This window comes from Scardinius erythrophthalmus (assembly GCF_964197995.2).
Source record: "Scardinius erythrophthalmus genome assembly, chromosome: 23".
Taxonomy (NCBI): Eukaryota; Metazoa; Chordata; class Actinopteri; order Cypriniformes; family Leuciscidae; genus Scardinius; species Scardinius erythrophthalmus.
Window position 1 is genome coordinate 19,221,496 of NC_138243.1, and position 16,644 is coordinate 19,238,139.

Below are 16,644 nucleotides of genomic sequence, written 5' to 3' on the forward strand. Positions count from 1 at the left end.
GTATTTTTTCCATAAAACAAACAAACACTGAAACTCATGTAAAAATGTGAGTGTTCATATGACTGTTCAGAGCTGAACATTGCCATGGTGATAGCCTATGTAGTTGTAATTTGACAATGCTGGTATAACAAAACATGTACAACAAACAACAACTTATTAATTCTCTTTGTCACTGTGAACCCTCAGCCACTTCAAGGCCGGTCCTAACTTTTTAAAGTCAGCTACATTAAAAGGTAGATCGGTCTAATTTGAATTGGAACAGTAAAACGGATTGCCCCCTTGTTAATTGCTAGTTAGTCAAGCTAGTTCTTAAAACACAGTCTTAACATGGTGGCTAGGTTTATGCATCTGGCCCCTGGCCTGTAATAAGTGAACCCAAAACATGTGGCAACTCTTTGTTATGGCACATGCCCCAGGGATGTGGAATAGACAAATGGTTAACATGCATTATTAATGTTTACTGTGTTTGGATGAGACTAGTTCTTCTTCTTTCGGTAATGATGCATCCCTTGAAAAGTTATGATTTGGATATCCCATTCCCGCCTCAGGCAATCATCCCTTCGACGTTGTCATGACATGCCTCTCTCAGAACGACTGGGCTTAAATGCTTTGTGTCATTTTGAAATCTGATTTACTGAGATAAATATTTAGTGATGTAAATCTAGATCAGAAATTTAAGTTTAAAAGAAGTAATTATTTAAAAATGTGTAATGACTAGATAATCTTTATTATACAATCATACTTACTAGCAAGCTTGGAACAAGGTTTTTTTTTTTTTTTTTTCAGGCGTTTCTCAAGGAAATGTCTCAATCAACAAAATGACTCGGGAACAGGTTTCCAAAATAGGAAAGTAGCTACAAACTTCCTCTTTGGCTGGAATGTGTCATGACTGTATCTAAAAGTCCAGATATGCCCTTGCAAGAGTCTGGTAGAAACTTGTTGCTGCCTGTTCATGTAACCTGTTATTATGTATTATAAACATGTTACATTAAATGTTGACTGATTGCATTAAATTATGCAAGCCAAATTTATCAGTATAGCCTGAAATCTGATTATAGATTGCCAAGATAAAATATGTATGCATGCATAAACAAACAAACAATCAAACAAACTCCAAATCCTTTATTTATGAAAATGTGTCTGGCAAAAGGCTTTTAATTGTTTTAGACTTTTGTAAACTATTTTTAAGACATTTTAAATAGCATTTATCTATAAGAATCACTGGCAAAATTCAGCGAGAAGGCTTTGTATCTTATTATTGTAGAAAGCTCTTATAGGGCTTTATATATATATATATATATATATATATATATATATAAAAATCTCAAATTTGCAATGTTACCTTATCCAGACATGTGGAATTCTGCCAACTGGGCATTCCATCCAAAAATATCATGATTCCAGTTATTTAAAATGGTTTAGTCATATTCCTACTTTTTCATGGATTTTAAACTGTCTTGCAGAAAAGCAGACTGTTCAATTTGATACCATTTGTGTGCTGCCACCTAATTTGAGTTAAGTGTAATTTGATTTAGGAATAAAAGAGTCTTTGACTGTGCTCTCTGCTCTCAGAAGCACCGTTACCCATATCCTCAAATAGTCATCTGACAATGCCATGTCACATGTCCAGTGTTGTTGAGCACATACTGTATGGACCGGCGCTGATTCGGAGAAACAGTATGTCATTTCAAATGTGTAGGGAAGTGTAGATGATGCTCAAAGCAGACGTCTTAAAAGCCCAGCTCAAGGATTCATTAGAAAAAATAAGGATCATGTGATGTCTTAATGGTCAGAGGAATTCACAGGGAAAACACTTCTTTGTGTGCCGAGCTCATGCTTTGGTAAATATTTTTGGTTATTGCTGAATTAGCTGAAACTTTTGCTGTGTGTCTGGCGCAGGTGTTACAAGTCTCCTCTGATGGTCTCCATGATGTGATGGAGTGACTTATCAAGCACCAGCCTTCAAGTTACCTTACTTGATGACACTTTCAGTGAACCAGTCTGAGGCGATCTGAGACTCATCTGTTACCACTTACCCTGAAGACATTCATCATGATTGACCTGAGTTATCTGACAGAGGAAGAGCAAGAGATGATCCTGACTGTGCTGAAGAGGGACGCAGACCTCAAGAAGTTGGAAGAACAGAGGATTAAGTGAGTTCAGGCAAAAGATTCTTGGTGGATTAAGAACAAACGTTATATATACCCTAATGGGACGTTCACACAGAACATTCCACATTTCCACTGCACTACTTTTCCATTTTATTTCTTTGTAAACAGATGTCTTTCATCAAAGCGATCGCATCCCGCGTCTTTTGTGCCTCGCTCACGCCGTTCCAAAAGTGTTGCTCTAAACTTTTAAAAAAGTCTATAAAGACCTTGTTTTTTTGTTACATTCTCATCTTTTGCAGTGTCTCACACATAACACTGCGTTTTTAAAAATGCAGTGCTCAAGTTTAAAGAAGTTCAACTTTTAAACTCAAAAACCATATGTCAAATCAAACTACAATTTTTACCAAATTTTAATCTCTCACTTGGTAAAAGGCAAATTAGGCAGATGCCAACATAAACCAGGCATGACATTCCCTAATCCTCAAAAACATGAACAAAAAGTATGAAAGAAAATTATAAAAGAAATTATGACCTATAGGAGAAAATATGGGTTACAGGTTTTGGTGTGGTGTTATTCGCCATTTGATGTCTAACATAATATCTGGGTCCTGAAAGAAACAAAATCAGTTTCAGTTCTCACAGATAAACCCTCCAGAGTAATTCGTTTACAGTTCAGAGAATGTCTGGATTTTGTCCATGTGGATCTCACTGCTTAAGCTCACTGCAACGTTGAGACGTCGGGGAGTTTTTATTCAATGCCCATTTTTTTAAATGACAGTCATAAGTATATTTCCATATAAATAAACCAAGGATTCTGTCCTGTCCTTTCAGGCAGCTTCGAAAGACTGAGAGAGACAGAGGCAGGCTGAAGTACTTGACTGGGGAATGGTTTTACGAGACAAAGTACCACAGACACAGAGAGAAGATCCATGGCTCCGACATCATCAGAGCGTCCATGAGACAGAGGAAACCCGTGACGATATGTAAGTGTTGCCAGCAGACAGAATCGGGCAGAATCTCTGTTCACGTCTCTCATTATTTCCATTGCATGTACCCCGTCCCTGATTAGCACCTTGATTCAGTGTTTGCATCACTGTTATTCTGCTTTATATCACATTTTTACCTTTAATAAAAAATCACCCATATTTTCACCATAGCATTTATCAAATGTAGTTCCATTAGACATTTGACATGTACTTGTGTGTGTGTAAATGCGTGTTTGAGCATAACAACAAGTCTCTCACTGCAGGGGAGATCTCTCAAAGATGGTCTGAGCCATCCAGTTGTGTTTATGGTGGGAAGAAAGATGTGTACATCCCTCCAGAGCTTTCAGGACTCATTGAGGATCCTTCCACACAATCACAGAATGAGAGGTGAGCTTTTGGTGATATGTATATTTATGATTAGGACATTCTAGTAGAATGTTTCATCTGATTAAAACAGTGCACTATGTGCTAGATTATTGTTGACTTTAGTGATCACATTTTTAAGCAATGAAATATTTTGGATTATGATACTAGCTACAAACATTTTAAATGTTTTATAATTAGATGTGTGTGTTCATGCTCCTATTTTTCATGTCATAGTTGAGATATGGCACAAGCAAAGAAAAAAACAAAACACTTTGTAACAGTAACAACTAGTAGACCTTTATAGAAGCACATGACATGTTAGTCTAGTGGTACAGATTTGTATTTGTGTTCAAGAGTGTGTGTGTATACACTACCGTTCAAAAGTATGCTCACCCAGGCTGCATTTATTCGATCAAAAATACAATAAAACAGTAATATTGTAAAATGTTCTCTATTTTAATGTATTTTAAATATAATTTATTTCTGTACTGGCAAAGTGCAGCCATTTCAGCAGCCATTACTTCTATATTCAGTGTCACATGATTCTTTAGTAATTCTTTTTAATGTGCTAAATTGGTGTTCAAGCAACATTTCTTATTATTATCAATGTTGAAAACCGTTTTGCTGTTTATTTATTTTTGTGGAAACCATGATAAAAAGAAATTCAGGATTCCTTGTTAAATAGAACGTTCAAAAGAACAGAAATTATTTGGAATAGAAATATTTTGTAACGTTATAAATGTCTACTGTTACTTTTGATCAATTTAATGCGTCTTTACTCGATAAAAGTAGCCCCCCCATAACAAAATATAAATAACAAAAATCTTACTAACTAAGCTTTTGAACAGTAGTGCGTACATTGTATAAACATTATTTAGAATATTTTCATTGGAAAGACCAAACATTTAATGTATAATCATTAGAAATGCCATGAATATAACAGTAATAAATGACAGTATTAAAACTACAAAATAGAAATTACGGTCACACTTTAGTTTTGGATCCAATTCTCATTATTAACTAACTATTAACTACAACCTTTTGCTCAATAAACTCATAATTACTGTTTATTAATAGTTAGTAGTGGGAATTGGACCCTAATCTAAAGTGTTACTGAAATTTCTAAGCTCAGAATTACATTTCTGTTGTATCAAGCACATGCCATTCTTCTACTTGATTAAAGGATTGTACGGCGCCTCTTCCTTTTCAACAACCCAACACTACATCCGCCCATTAGCCTGGCTGGACTGTTCATGACAGCCTTAATTCTGTAGACACTAGCTTTAAAAGCTCTCATATCGCAGCTCATGCAGAACTCAATGAAGAGAAACTCTTCTTCAACATCACCAGTTCAAGCATGCTTGTTTATGTGAATTTGATGGAAATTCAGACGTGAACCTGTGACATGTAGGCCTAATGTAATCTGTAGGGCAACCCTTTCCCATGCAGTTAGACAGGGTTGGTGAGGGAAATCTGGAGCCAGTAAGCTGCTTCAGGGGTCAGATTTCACGTGCTGCTGCTTTCCCTCTGTCTGACAACATTTAATGGCATTATACACTCACATCACAGCATGGAAACAAATGTTGTCCCCACTTAAGTGCTTGCTGAATCTTGTGACTTTCAATTGGCTTCAGGACCAGCACCATGAAGATGCATTGATGATTCAAATATATTGATTACATTATGCTGAACTGTTCACAATGATCAGTGCACAAAGCTCTCAATGGCCTGCTGGTTTTTATCATGTTTTATCATCTTTCATTCTTTCGTGAATCTGTGTGACCATATCACCTCATACAGGGTGGATGATGAAGCCCAGCAGGAAAGACCTCAAATCAAGGTACACTACAGAAAATCCACTGAGATAATTTTGCTGAATTTTATTCATGATCATTTTTAATGGTTTCGTTGATTCCATTAAATTTATTATGTAGCCTAGGCAGAATCCATTCAATAGTGTGCGATTGCCGAGAGATGAAGCCAGACTCAACAATGGAGTGAAGGAGGCCAACCAGACACCTGCTGAGGGTGAGAATGTCTTCTCAATTTATCCTCAAATTTATGTTAGATATGGTAGATTTATGTTATGTAAGAATATTGTTCACTATAGACTTTATGTAGCCCCGCCCCTTGTCTTTTGACTTCCGGTCTGTATTTTCACAGCAATTTTGCGTGTTTATTAATGAACGGCTCGTTTTAAAATCTTCCCGCTCAAATGACATTTGTTAAGTCATCTGCTTTAAACATTACAGTCCTCATGATAACTTTCGTTAACTTTACATTAAGTAAATCCACTTCAAAAGCTAATTACTCCTGGACAGCAGCGCCATAGAAATATACAGAGCGACCGCAAAAACGGAAGTTAAAAGACAATATTCTAAAGATGGCGCCGCCCTCGTTTCTCTGGCGCATAAGGTCTATAAGAGGTGACTTAATTTATGGTATAAAAAAATTCAGACATCAGATTCAGACACTATGGGCCTTTGTTTAAAAGTTGATAACTTTAATTCAATTAAATAATGTAATCAACCTACTTGAACTACTAAAATCTGTTCAAATTTTTACAAATTATTTGGCTTTTTATAGAATTTTGTATGTTGTACTAGTTCGTACTAAGTTTAGTAACTTTAGTAACTAACTAACTAAGTTTTAGTTGACAAAACATCATTGATTTACAGTTTTTACTGTAGCATATTTAGCATTTTCATTCAAATTCAGATTTTATCACAGCATATATACCATCTCTGAGCTTTTGACATTTTTCTGTGTGACTGCCACAGATTTAACATTTGTGTGATGGTTTTGATACTGTTCAGTGTTCAGATGAGGTAACAGATTGTATTTGTTGTATTTTTAATGGAGTGGATGTTCTGAAGAGCAAATGGTCAGAACATATTTCTTGCAAGCACAGTAAGTTTGTTTGACTGATCCCCATTGAGAACAGCATGTTTACCTCTTCTGGGCTATGGTGTTGGCTTAACATGCATAGCAACTGAATGCTCTCTGCATGCATACTGTATATGGATACTGCATACTGCATGCAAAACCTGTATTTGGTCACACATTTAATGCTACATTTGCAATATACGTATGTTGGCAAAAAAATTGATTGATTATGAAAGTATAAAAAGCTTCTTTGAGGTCATACAGGAACAAATTATTTGAGAAATTCTAAACACTCAATATTAGTTTGTACAAGTACAACGATAGAGTAGGTTTTTAGCATTTAACTATTCCCCTGTTTGTATAATTATAATAGTATAGTATAGTATAGTATAGTATAGTATAGTATAGTATAGTATAGTATAAAATAACTAAGCCGTAGTATTCAAATTGATGTTGAATGTAATGTGTGCCATTAAGTTTTATCAAAATACTTGTGGAAAAGTGCCGTTAAATAATAATTGTCTGGCCAAAAGATTTTCGTTGAAAATTGAAGCTCTTGTAGTGATCTGAGTAATGGAGCTGCCAAACTTTAAGAAGATTATACAGAGAATTATGTTGTTCTAAGTAGTTAAGCTGCCACGCATGACCAGTCCGTACCACATACATAGATGGTACATTTTTTATTAACTTATTATTATTGTATAGTCAGGCTAGTATTATTGTCATGAGTGCAAAGGTCAATATAAAAGTTGTGAATATTTGGAATAGGATGCAAATACATAAACTGTAAACATGAACTTGACTACACTACTAACTAGAAGACTTAATACTGCTATCATATTCCTTGGTTGCTTGCAAACTTTAATCCAGTGCATTCCATCTCATTGCTATACCATTAAAGTGTAAATAATTAACAGATAATGTACTGGTATGAACAGTAACAGAACTGTTAAATGAAATGCAAGTTGAATTCATTTTGAAAATGTATTCACTTTTTTGTGCATGTATGTGTCTATTCCCCTTCTTTTACTGCTTCATTACTATTTGGTTATTTTCCAGAGCCCTTTTTTCCAGCTGAGAGCTACACACACCACACTACTCTAAACACAGACAACACTGACACCCATGTAGCCACTCAATGCAAACCTGTGCCAAAAAAGAGACTGCTGCTGTATTCCTGCAAGGACTCTTCCCTGGACACTGGCAGCAGTGATAATGGAGTTCAACAGGTCATGACTCCTGCTCCCAGAGGCATCCTGAAGCAAAACGGGTCCAGTTGTAGCTCTACCGACTCCCTGCGACTCCTCATTCCCACCAATAATGGCAGCAGCAGCAGTCAGTCTTCTGCTACGGTCAGCCCCATCAGTCCTGAAACTCCCATCAGCCCTCCTCTTTCCCCCTGCTCAGTGCACTCTGCTTCAGAGTGGGTAGATAGGAAACAGGTCCGCTTCACCTCCGTTGTTGGTCATATAGAGAGAGTACAAGGAGAGCACAGTGTGCTGGAAGAAGATTGGAGTCCTGTGTTGGACCAGGATAGAAGTCATATTACAGAAAACGGTAATGTAGTTATAGCCACACAAAGTACTTAAATGGATTGTTCACCTAGAAAAAATATTCTTTCATCATTTTCTCACTCTCATTTGGTTCCAAACTGGTATACGACTTTCTTTCTCCTGTGGAAAGTGTCCATTTAATTAAACATCGGACATACATTGTATGAAATAAACCCCACACACAGAGAAATTCATCAAACATTTATATTTTGTGTTCCATGGAAGAAAGAAAGTCTGACAGGTTTGCAACAACATGAGGGTGAAGGTAAATTAAGAGTTTTCAATTTTGGGTGAACCAACACTTATAAAGCAGGGACTTAGCATTGCGTTCTCAGACTTTCCCACTTCCTGTGGTTACAAAGTTACAAATTGCTGTCTGAAGTCCCCTTAAAAATCACAAGTGTCCCCACATGATGAGCATTGAGCCTACAGAATGGTTTGGGCAAGGAAAGGTAGATTGATTGTCTAACTGGACACCTCGAAATAGTTGTGACTGAGAAAGGCTTAATAGAAAACCTTTTTGGTAAGACACCCTGATTATTTCAATATAATTAAACCCTAAAAATTAATCTGAGTGAGTTAATCAGCCAATAAATCAATCAACCTGTGATTCAGTAGTTCACATGCTTACTCATTAATTCATCCTCGTACTAACTGCATGTGCGTGCATACCTCATACATACAACACATGGCTTCTGGTGAATGCTTGTGGGTATATGTATGTTGATTAATCTGCAAATGGTGATTAGTAAATAAGCACTGCAAGAAATGACTATTATCTGAGTGTTTACTGGAATTTTAATGTGCAGTATGATCATCTGATGACAGGAATCATGGTCAGACGTAATTTAATGTAATATTATTTTTTGGAAGTCATTGTTCTGTATCAAAGTATTATTCATTCTCTGTCAATGTTATGCAAATATAAAAATTTCCAAAATGTGATTGTCTCCATTGTAGGTCATCATGAGCTTTATGGTGAGCCTCAGTCCTCAAAGGTGTCCAACATCCACAGCTCTACTGAAGTCACAGGTAAGGCCATTGAGTTGAGCGCAAAGGGCCAAACTGATAAGGTTACAGTGGAAGAAGGTCGCTCAATTTCCAAAATACTTCAATGGTTTGGGAGAGGCTCTCGAGATGGAAAGCTGAAAGAGTCGCCAGTCAAGAGAGAGATGAATGAAGAGGAAACAAAAAAAAGCCCAGAAGCCAAGTCAGAAGATTCAGCATCTCCAGTTGACCAGCCAAAGACCAAGCCATCACCAAAGCCCCGTAGGGGGCTTTTTGAATTGTTTTCGAGAGCAGAGAAAAAAGACAAGATTCCAGAAGTTCAAGCATCTGACAAAGAAGTGATAAGTCGAGCTAAAACAGAAAGTTTAGAACGTGAACCATCTTGCACTTTGAGGCCTGAGGCAGATGATAATATACTTCAGCAGACCTCTGTTCCTACAGAGAGCAGGATGGCTGAAATATTAAAAGATAAAAACAAACCAGACAGACTTATATGTGAAGATACTCCTCCAAGAGAGAAGTTTGACCAAGGTGAGGTATCACCAGGAAAATTGGCCAACCTGAAGTCATTCTGGGAAAGGGGGGACAGAGGACCTAAAATACTAAGCATTAAAAAAGAACCTGAGGTAGAAGAAAGTGAGACATCTCAGCTTAGTGAGAATTATCACAACGCTTTAGACAGAAGGTTGTCAGATTCAAACACCAGCCCATCAAAACCCAAACCCAGTGATCCAAACCCAGTTGATGTAGAATCTACAACAAGTGAGATTTCTTCAGTCTCACCTAGAAGATCCTCCTGTGGTATTGATACATCAGCCATATCGTCACGTGAAGATGGGAACCCTTCTAGTTTGGTCAGCAATAAGGTCTCAGAAGGCTCAAGTAGTGAACTACAAACTCTCACAGTGAAAATTAATGTCAAGCTGTCACCCAGTTCACTGCTAAAATATAAAGATATTTCTCTGGCCAGTGATCTACAGGAAGAGTCAATCTGCAGGGATATATCAGACCTGAAGAAGGAAATCTCCACCTTCAAAATGCCCCTCAGTCAACAGGAAGATAAAGTCTCGATCAATGATCTCAAGTCATTTTGGGAGAAAGAAAAAAGTGGCCTTAAAGTAATTGTAGGCTCACCAACATGTACAGCCAATGTTAAAGACCCGTACACAGAGTCATCTCCAAAACGTTCTTCAGTAGGACTTTCTGAACCTCAGTTCGACATCAGGTCAAACAACCCAAGTTCCCTGGACAGAATGAGCTTCAACGAAGTTGGTTTGATTGCACAAAACGAGAAGATGGAAAAGACTGAAGAAAAACAAAGAAGTCCAATTAGAATGCCATTACAAGGCCTTCAAGATATCAGAGGTAGGGCTTCATACGTCACCACAAATATTTCTAATTTTAAACAATCCGTTTCAGACAAACACTCAAAGCCAAGTCCACCATCATCTCCCCTCAGAAGTCTCCCTCCAAAAGGTCAACATGATAAGCCACAGTCCGCTGACATTTACCAACCAAAAGACCAAGATAAAACCAGAATGTCCAGCCCATTACGGCAGTCTAAAGTACCTCGTAGAGATTCATATCCAAACAAAGAGTCCAAGAAGGATGGTTCTCCCTTAAGAACCTTTGCGATAGATATCAATCCTGGCGACAGGAGTCCATGTGATGTTAGGGTTAAATCAGGGCAAACTAGGTTGCGTACCTCCCCTGAACACCAAGGGAAGACTCCAGAAGGACGCAGTGATGATAGACCCATCATTCTTAAAGAACGAAAGCTGTCTGCAGACTCTCTGACCCGGTTTTATATTCCCCTGAGTTTACACCATTACCTGGGCGTACCCGAGCAGACGGTCTTAGATGAAAGAGAACAGGTTAAGGTGCAGGCATATGGGACTTTTGAACAGGTGAACCAAGGCATAGTGAGCAATGAGAGCTCCCCTTCTCGACACTCCCTGCCTGATTCGGAGGAGATCACCTTTGACTCCTCAGGGAGCTCCACACCTGAAGCCTGGTCAATCTCACACACCAGTTCATACTGTGAGCTCACCTCTCCATTTTGGTTCAGTCTAGTTTCAGTAGAAAAGGCGCTGATTGGTTCTGTGATTTTTGTGGAAGCAGGGTTTATGTCCTTAAAATAAGTGCTAAGAAACATGTTCTACTTGATACTTTTCTCAAGTAAGATGCTCAACTTTGTAGGCATGGTAAAATGATCTATTTATTGCTCTGGACCACATCAACTTCTACAGGTTTATGACTTTTTAAGCCCTGCCTCTACTTTCTTCAATGATCTAATTCAGTAATCAGAACTTATTTCCTTTAAAATAATGAAAATTCCATCAAATTCCTGGTAAGTTTCATTTTATAACATGATGTGTGAAATATTACTAGTTTACAGTTACAGTCAAATGAACAAATGTACCCATGGCACTTATCATAAATCATCTTACAATCATTAGTCTTTATGTTAATTTATTAAAATGCATTTTTATATTTCATAATTATTTTATGTTTTATTATTGTTTGTTTTAAGCATATAACTAATATTAAATTCTATTTTATTTGAATTATATAGTAGATTTATGTAATGTTAAACAACATACATTGTACAAATACATTTAAAATCTTCTGAAAATCAGAAAGCTAATGGACCAAAATGGTGTAATTTCTCCGATTTACCACTTTAAATTAGTGTTTTCAGTACTAATATTTATATATAATGTATCAGTGTTCTGCTTTTGTATGGTTTGCTTATTCCTTCTTGATATGGGCTGTTACAGGGGACAGTGAGGATGACGGCCCTGTCAAAGCTGCTCTGGAACGAGCCAATGCCAGACCCATCTCTATTTCCAAAAGTCTAGAGGACCTGGCATCCACACGTAAGTTTCCTTTCTCTTTCCTACAGTATGCTTTGTTGACCTTCTTATTCAAAATAAAGTCAGACATGTTTTGATGCTTGGGGATCATGCTGTCTTGGTCCTTTAGGAGTGACAGACTCTTTTGCCCTCTGCTGGACATTTTTTTAATAACTCTCAACGTCTCTAACCCAATCAAACATTAGTATACACAACATGTTTTTAAAGCATTTTTTATTACTATATGCTTTATTGCAGTTGTGCTATTTATTTATTTGTTGATTTATATATTAATACTTTGCCATATAAACCAAGAAGAGAGATGGAAGACTGACCCAAGGAGTGATGTTGGGAAAAGTATGGAAAATGGTAAATATGAGTCTTTTTCCTTTTTTAAAATAAATAAATAATGTCTTTTAAAACGTTTTCAATGTTTTTGTTGTCCTCTGCAATGTGAACTGATGTTTCTTGGTTAGAGGGCAGCATTGTAGATGCATTTTATGCTTCCGTTATTACATCAAGAGCAGGAAGTAAGCCCATGACATTAAATTAGCATTAAGGACATTAAACGTCCTTTTCATAATTGACCCTTGGTCTTTCATGTATAGTTCACTGTCTGAATTGGCTAAGGGAATGCATTAACTGTCACATGAAAATTTGATGAGCATATGGAGTAATGCCAATGATTAAAGGCGATTTGCATCCCATACAACCTGAATCATGTATCTAATGGTGAGGTAGATGGAGTAACTACATTCTTTATATAAAATATCAAATGTGCTCTTCAAAATGAACAATTCTAGATGCAAACTCTTCCGAATTCATTATTTCCACTCAAACTCAAGATTTATTCTGTCTGTATCTGGATGGATCCAGAATATGTGTCCATTAAGTGCCTCTTTTTCATTGGTCTAAGTGTCTGCTGTCACTCCCAACACCAAAACGTCCTTCTCCGACCCAGAACAGGTGAAGATGATGAGTATGTCTGTACCTGCATTCATGCAACAAGAGGTAAAATACGAACCAAAACTCATGAGCCTCCAACTAACTGCTTCTACACTGGATTATTTCTAAAATATCATAGTTTTTATTTTACCTTTATCACTATAGCTAAACACCAACATTCACTGCCTTTATTAACCTGCATAAATGCCGACCATCTCCTGTCTAATAGATGGATTGCGGAAACAGTGACTGTGCATCAGTGAGCAGTTTCCACTATGACAGATCGAGAACATGCAACACTCCTTCTAATTTTAGCACGTGCTCTGAGGTGGCCTCCATGTCCTCTGTATGTGACCCCAGTCTTTAACCCAACCCAATGAAGCTAAATAGAACTAATATCACTCTGATTTAATGCAAATGATCATATTCATCTATTTATTTCACACTATGATAACATGCTATTATGAATACATTTCTATACAGATCTGTGTCTTTGTGTGGGGTATGTATAGGTCACTGGCAGTGTAATGAGCATCTACAGTAGTGATTTTGGTAATGTGGAGGTGAAAGGTACAATCCAGTTCGCCATTCACTATGTACACAAACTGGGAGAGTTCCACATCTTTGTTGTGCAGTGCAAGGACCTCGCCGTAGCTGATGTTAAGAGGAACCGATCTGATCCGTAAGTGGGGTAGGGGGAAAAACATCAAATAATATTTCTTACCAGGAGAATATGGCTTCACTCTAGCTATAAAAATGGATTAACAATAATACATGTACTTTGTTTGATTTGATTGAACTTTAGGTATGTTAAATGTTACTTGTTACCTTACAAAGCAAAATATGGAAAGAAAAAGACATGCGTGAGGAAGAAGACTCTGGACCCAGCTTACAATGAAATCCTACGGGTATGACAATTCTAAACTTCTTGAGATATGTTTATAAATTTGATAATCTTAGTTGTAATTTCTTTGCAGTTTAAGATTCCAATGGAGACGCTGAAAACCCAGAAGCTGAATATCTCTGTGTGGCACAATGACATGTTTGGGCGTAACAGCTTTCTTGGAGAGGTTGAAGTTGATCTGGCCGAATGGGATTTCAATAACACGCAAATGAATGAATATCTACTCAAAGGAAGGGTAAGATAACAATAGTCATGTGTATTGGGTCAGGATAACCTGTTTAGATAGTTCAGGGCTATTTAAACGTATTTGTTGCTTAAGGGTATGAGGTCACGTTTGTTGCACTGCATCTGCCACTGTCTTTCTTTATCGACCCAGGTTCAGGTTCCCACCAGCCCAAAACATTCTGTCGGTGGCGAGGAAATCAGTGCAGAGATTAAAGTAGCTCTCCGTTTTCTCCCGCAGACTTCTCACAGTAAGTTATTGATGCTGACATTTATGATGATGACTCTTTTTATTTGACTAAAAAATGTTTTTAGAAGCATCTGCCTTTCTGATAACATGTTTATTATGTAGGTCACAAGAACAAGGGGAACGGTGAGGTGCAAATATGGGTGAAAGAATGCAAGAATCTGCCTATTTCCAGGGGTGTTGCCATTGACCCATTTGTCAAATGGTATCAGTAACTATTTTATTGGATACATTTGTATTTGTGTTGGAGTGTTAGATGTGGAATGCCCATGTGTGTGAATTCTGCCTTTTCAGTGCAGTCCTCCCAGATGCCAGCCGAAAAAACCGTCAGAAGACCAGAGTGTTGAAGAGGTCTTCTAACCCAGTGTTTAACCACACCATGGTGTATGATGGCTTCAGTCAAGAGGATCTCAAAGAGGCCTGTGTGGAGCTTACAGTGTGGGATCATGACAGACTCAACAACCACTTCATTGGTGGTATTAGACTGGGTAATGGAACAGGTAATTAAAGGGGCAATTACATAATTAAAGCAATAGTTCTTCCAAAAATAAAAAAATTAGCCCATGATTTACTCACCCTCAAGCCATCCTAGGTGGCTTCTTCTTTCAGACGAATACAATCAGAGTAATATTAAAAAACATCCTGGCTCTTACCTGCTTTATAATGGCTGTATATTTTTTGAAGTCCATCAAAGTGCATCCATCATAAAAGTGCTCCATACTTGTGCTCAAAAGTGCTCTGGGGGGTTAATAAAGGCCTTCTTAAGTGAAGCGATGCGTTCGTGTAAGAAAAATGTCCATATTTAAAACTTATCGACTAAAATAACTAGCTTCTGGCAGACGGTCGTATGCATCAATTTACGGCGATTTACGGCTGTGTGGATTACTTTTATCATGGATGGATGCACTTTGATGGACTTAAAAAAATATACAGCTGATCACTGCCATTATAAAGCTTGGAAGAGCCAGGACTTAAAGATAACTCAGACTGTATTCGTCTGAAAGAAGAATGTCATATACACCTAGGATGACTGGAGGGTGAGTAAATCATGGGCTAATTTTCATTTTTGTGGTGAACTATCCCTTTAAGAAAATTAAATTGAAAATTGTCATGACAATTTTATCTTATTGCAGGTAAAAGTTATGGCACTGAAGTGAACTGGATGGACTCTAACACTGCCGAAGCAGCCCTGTGGGAAAGAATGATGGAATCTCAGAATGAATGGGTGGAAGATATGTTCCCTTTGAGAATGATGGTCATGGCAAGAATGTCTAGATAAATGAGGCATGAAGAAAATGAGGCATAGTGACACTTTTGAACAAATACATAAAAAATGAGTGTGAACATGAAGAAAACAGTAGGAAGACACTATGTAATGTTAAATATGTACTAACTTGGTGGTTCTTGCCATTTTTGATGAGGAAAACAAAGAGAATGAAAATTATAATATTCCTATTATTGTAAAGTATTTAGGTTTGATGTATTTACTACTAAATAAAATCTGTCAATATGCTGCAAATAAGTTAGAAATATATATAGTTTGTGAATTACCTTGAAAGACTATCCTAAGACATTGTCATTTGAATAAACTTTAAATTGTCCAACTGCCACTTCTTTTATTTGAAAAATATTTAATACCTAGGTGCCTAATGATAAATATGAAGTGCATTTTTTGTGTGTGGAAACAACTTTAGCCAGTATTAGCCACCAGGGGCCTGTTTCAGAAAGGAGGTTAAGTGAAAACTCTGAGTATGTTAACCCTGAAATGAGGGAAACTCTGAGTTTTCTGTTTCAGAATGGGAGGTATGTTAAACCTGAGAAAGCAGAGTAAGTCAAGCCCGTTTCAGAAAGAGAGGTAAGTTATACTCAGAGTCAGTTACCATGGTAACTTACTCTGTGAACCTAACCTGGTCGGCAGCAGGTTTTCTTCAGTAAACCCAGAGTTTCTTTCGGTCTCCTCCCCTTTTTTAAAGAGGAAGTGGTGTTTAAACACCTCATTCATTCTTTCAGTACATTTTTATTAATAAAATTAATATTTTATTAAAAAATAAAATATTGCTATTATTTTTTTTTTAATAAGATGTAGTCTATATAACTGCAACTGAAAACAGTAGTAGAGTTACATAATGTAGTTCCAAACAAATTCTACAGAATTAAACTGGCATTTACTGGAAATCGCTGAACTGTTCATCTGTGCAACAGAAGTTGATGGACCGTCCTCCAGCTGTTCTTCCACACTCTGGGGGCGGAGGGAGAGATAAGAATACCCGTTTATACTTAGATTTAAACTTAGATTCTATATGCTACTCCACATAAAAATGTAGATTGTTTGATGTGTAGACACATAATGTTAACATTACCTCTGTAGGCCTCTCTGTGGCAGCAGAAACTCTTTATCCCCATGTGATGAGCATTTGGTTGAGTACACTTTATAACACTATTTGTCATAATTTCTGGTGTATTGAGTAGGCTACTTACAACTGCCTGGGGTTCTGTTGGGACAGGAGGCTCCAAAAGACATATATTACCATCAGAATCTATTGGGACCAACAAAAATCCTA

At 37.2% G+C, this 16,644-nt stretch overlaps 1 protein-coding gene across 3 annotated transcripts; it reads left to right on the forward strand.

Annotated features, from left to right (window-relative positions):
• The first annotated feature begins 2,002 nt into the window (after positions 1–2,002).
• sytl2a (synaptotagmin-like 2a) lies at positions 2,003–15,583 on the forward strand. Of its 3 annotated transcripts, XM_081354586.1 has the most exons (18): positions 2,003–2,153; positions 2,943–3,094; positions 3,361–3,484; positions 5,264–5,303; positions 5,398–5,491; positions 7,409–7,906; positions 8,863–10,950; positions 11,691–11,789; positions 12,081–12,134; positions 12,682–12,776; positions 12,940–13,056; positions 13,223–13,392; positions 13,516–13,618; positions 13,688–13,849; positions 13,991–14,087; positions 14,189–14,288; positions 14,378–14,583; positions 15,217–15,583. In XM_081354586.1, exons 1-18 carry the CDS (start codon positions 2,053–2,055, stop codon positions 15,360–15,362), a joined length of 4,446 nt encoding a protein of 1,481 aa, XP_081210712.1. In that variant the 5' UTR covers positions 2,003–2,052; the 3' UTR covers positions 15,363–15,583. The 3 variants fall into 3 exon arrangements, with proteins under 3 accessions (XP_081210712.1, XP_081210710.1, XP_081210711.1); XM_081354584.1 differs by lacking the exon at positions 7,409–7,906 and having other exon boundaries at positions 8,863–10,275; XM_081354585.1 differs by lacking the exon at positions 7,409–7,906 and having other exon boundaries at positions 8,863–10,275; positions 12,682–12,731.
• The last annotated feature ends 1,061 nt before the right edge of the window (positions 15,584–16,644 follow it).

Coding starts and splice junctions, on each gene's coding strand:
- sytl2a (XM_081354586.1), top strand. CDS start 2,053: ATGATTGACCTGAGTTATCTGACAGAGGAAGAGCAAGAGATGATCCTG. Junction 13,619..13,687: donor CTTACAATGAAATCCTACGG/GTATGACAATTC, acceptor ATTTCTTTGCAG/TTTAAGATTCCAATGGAGAC. Junction 14,088..14,188: donor TCTCCCGCAGACTTCTCACA/GTAAGTTATTGA, acceptor TTTATTATGTAG/GTCACAAGAACAAGGGGAAC.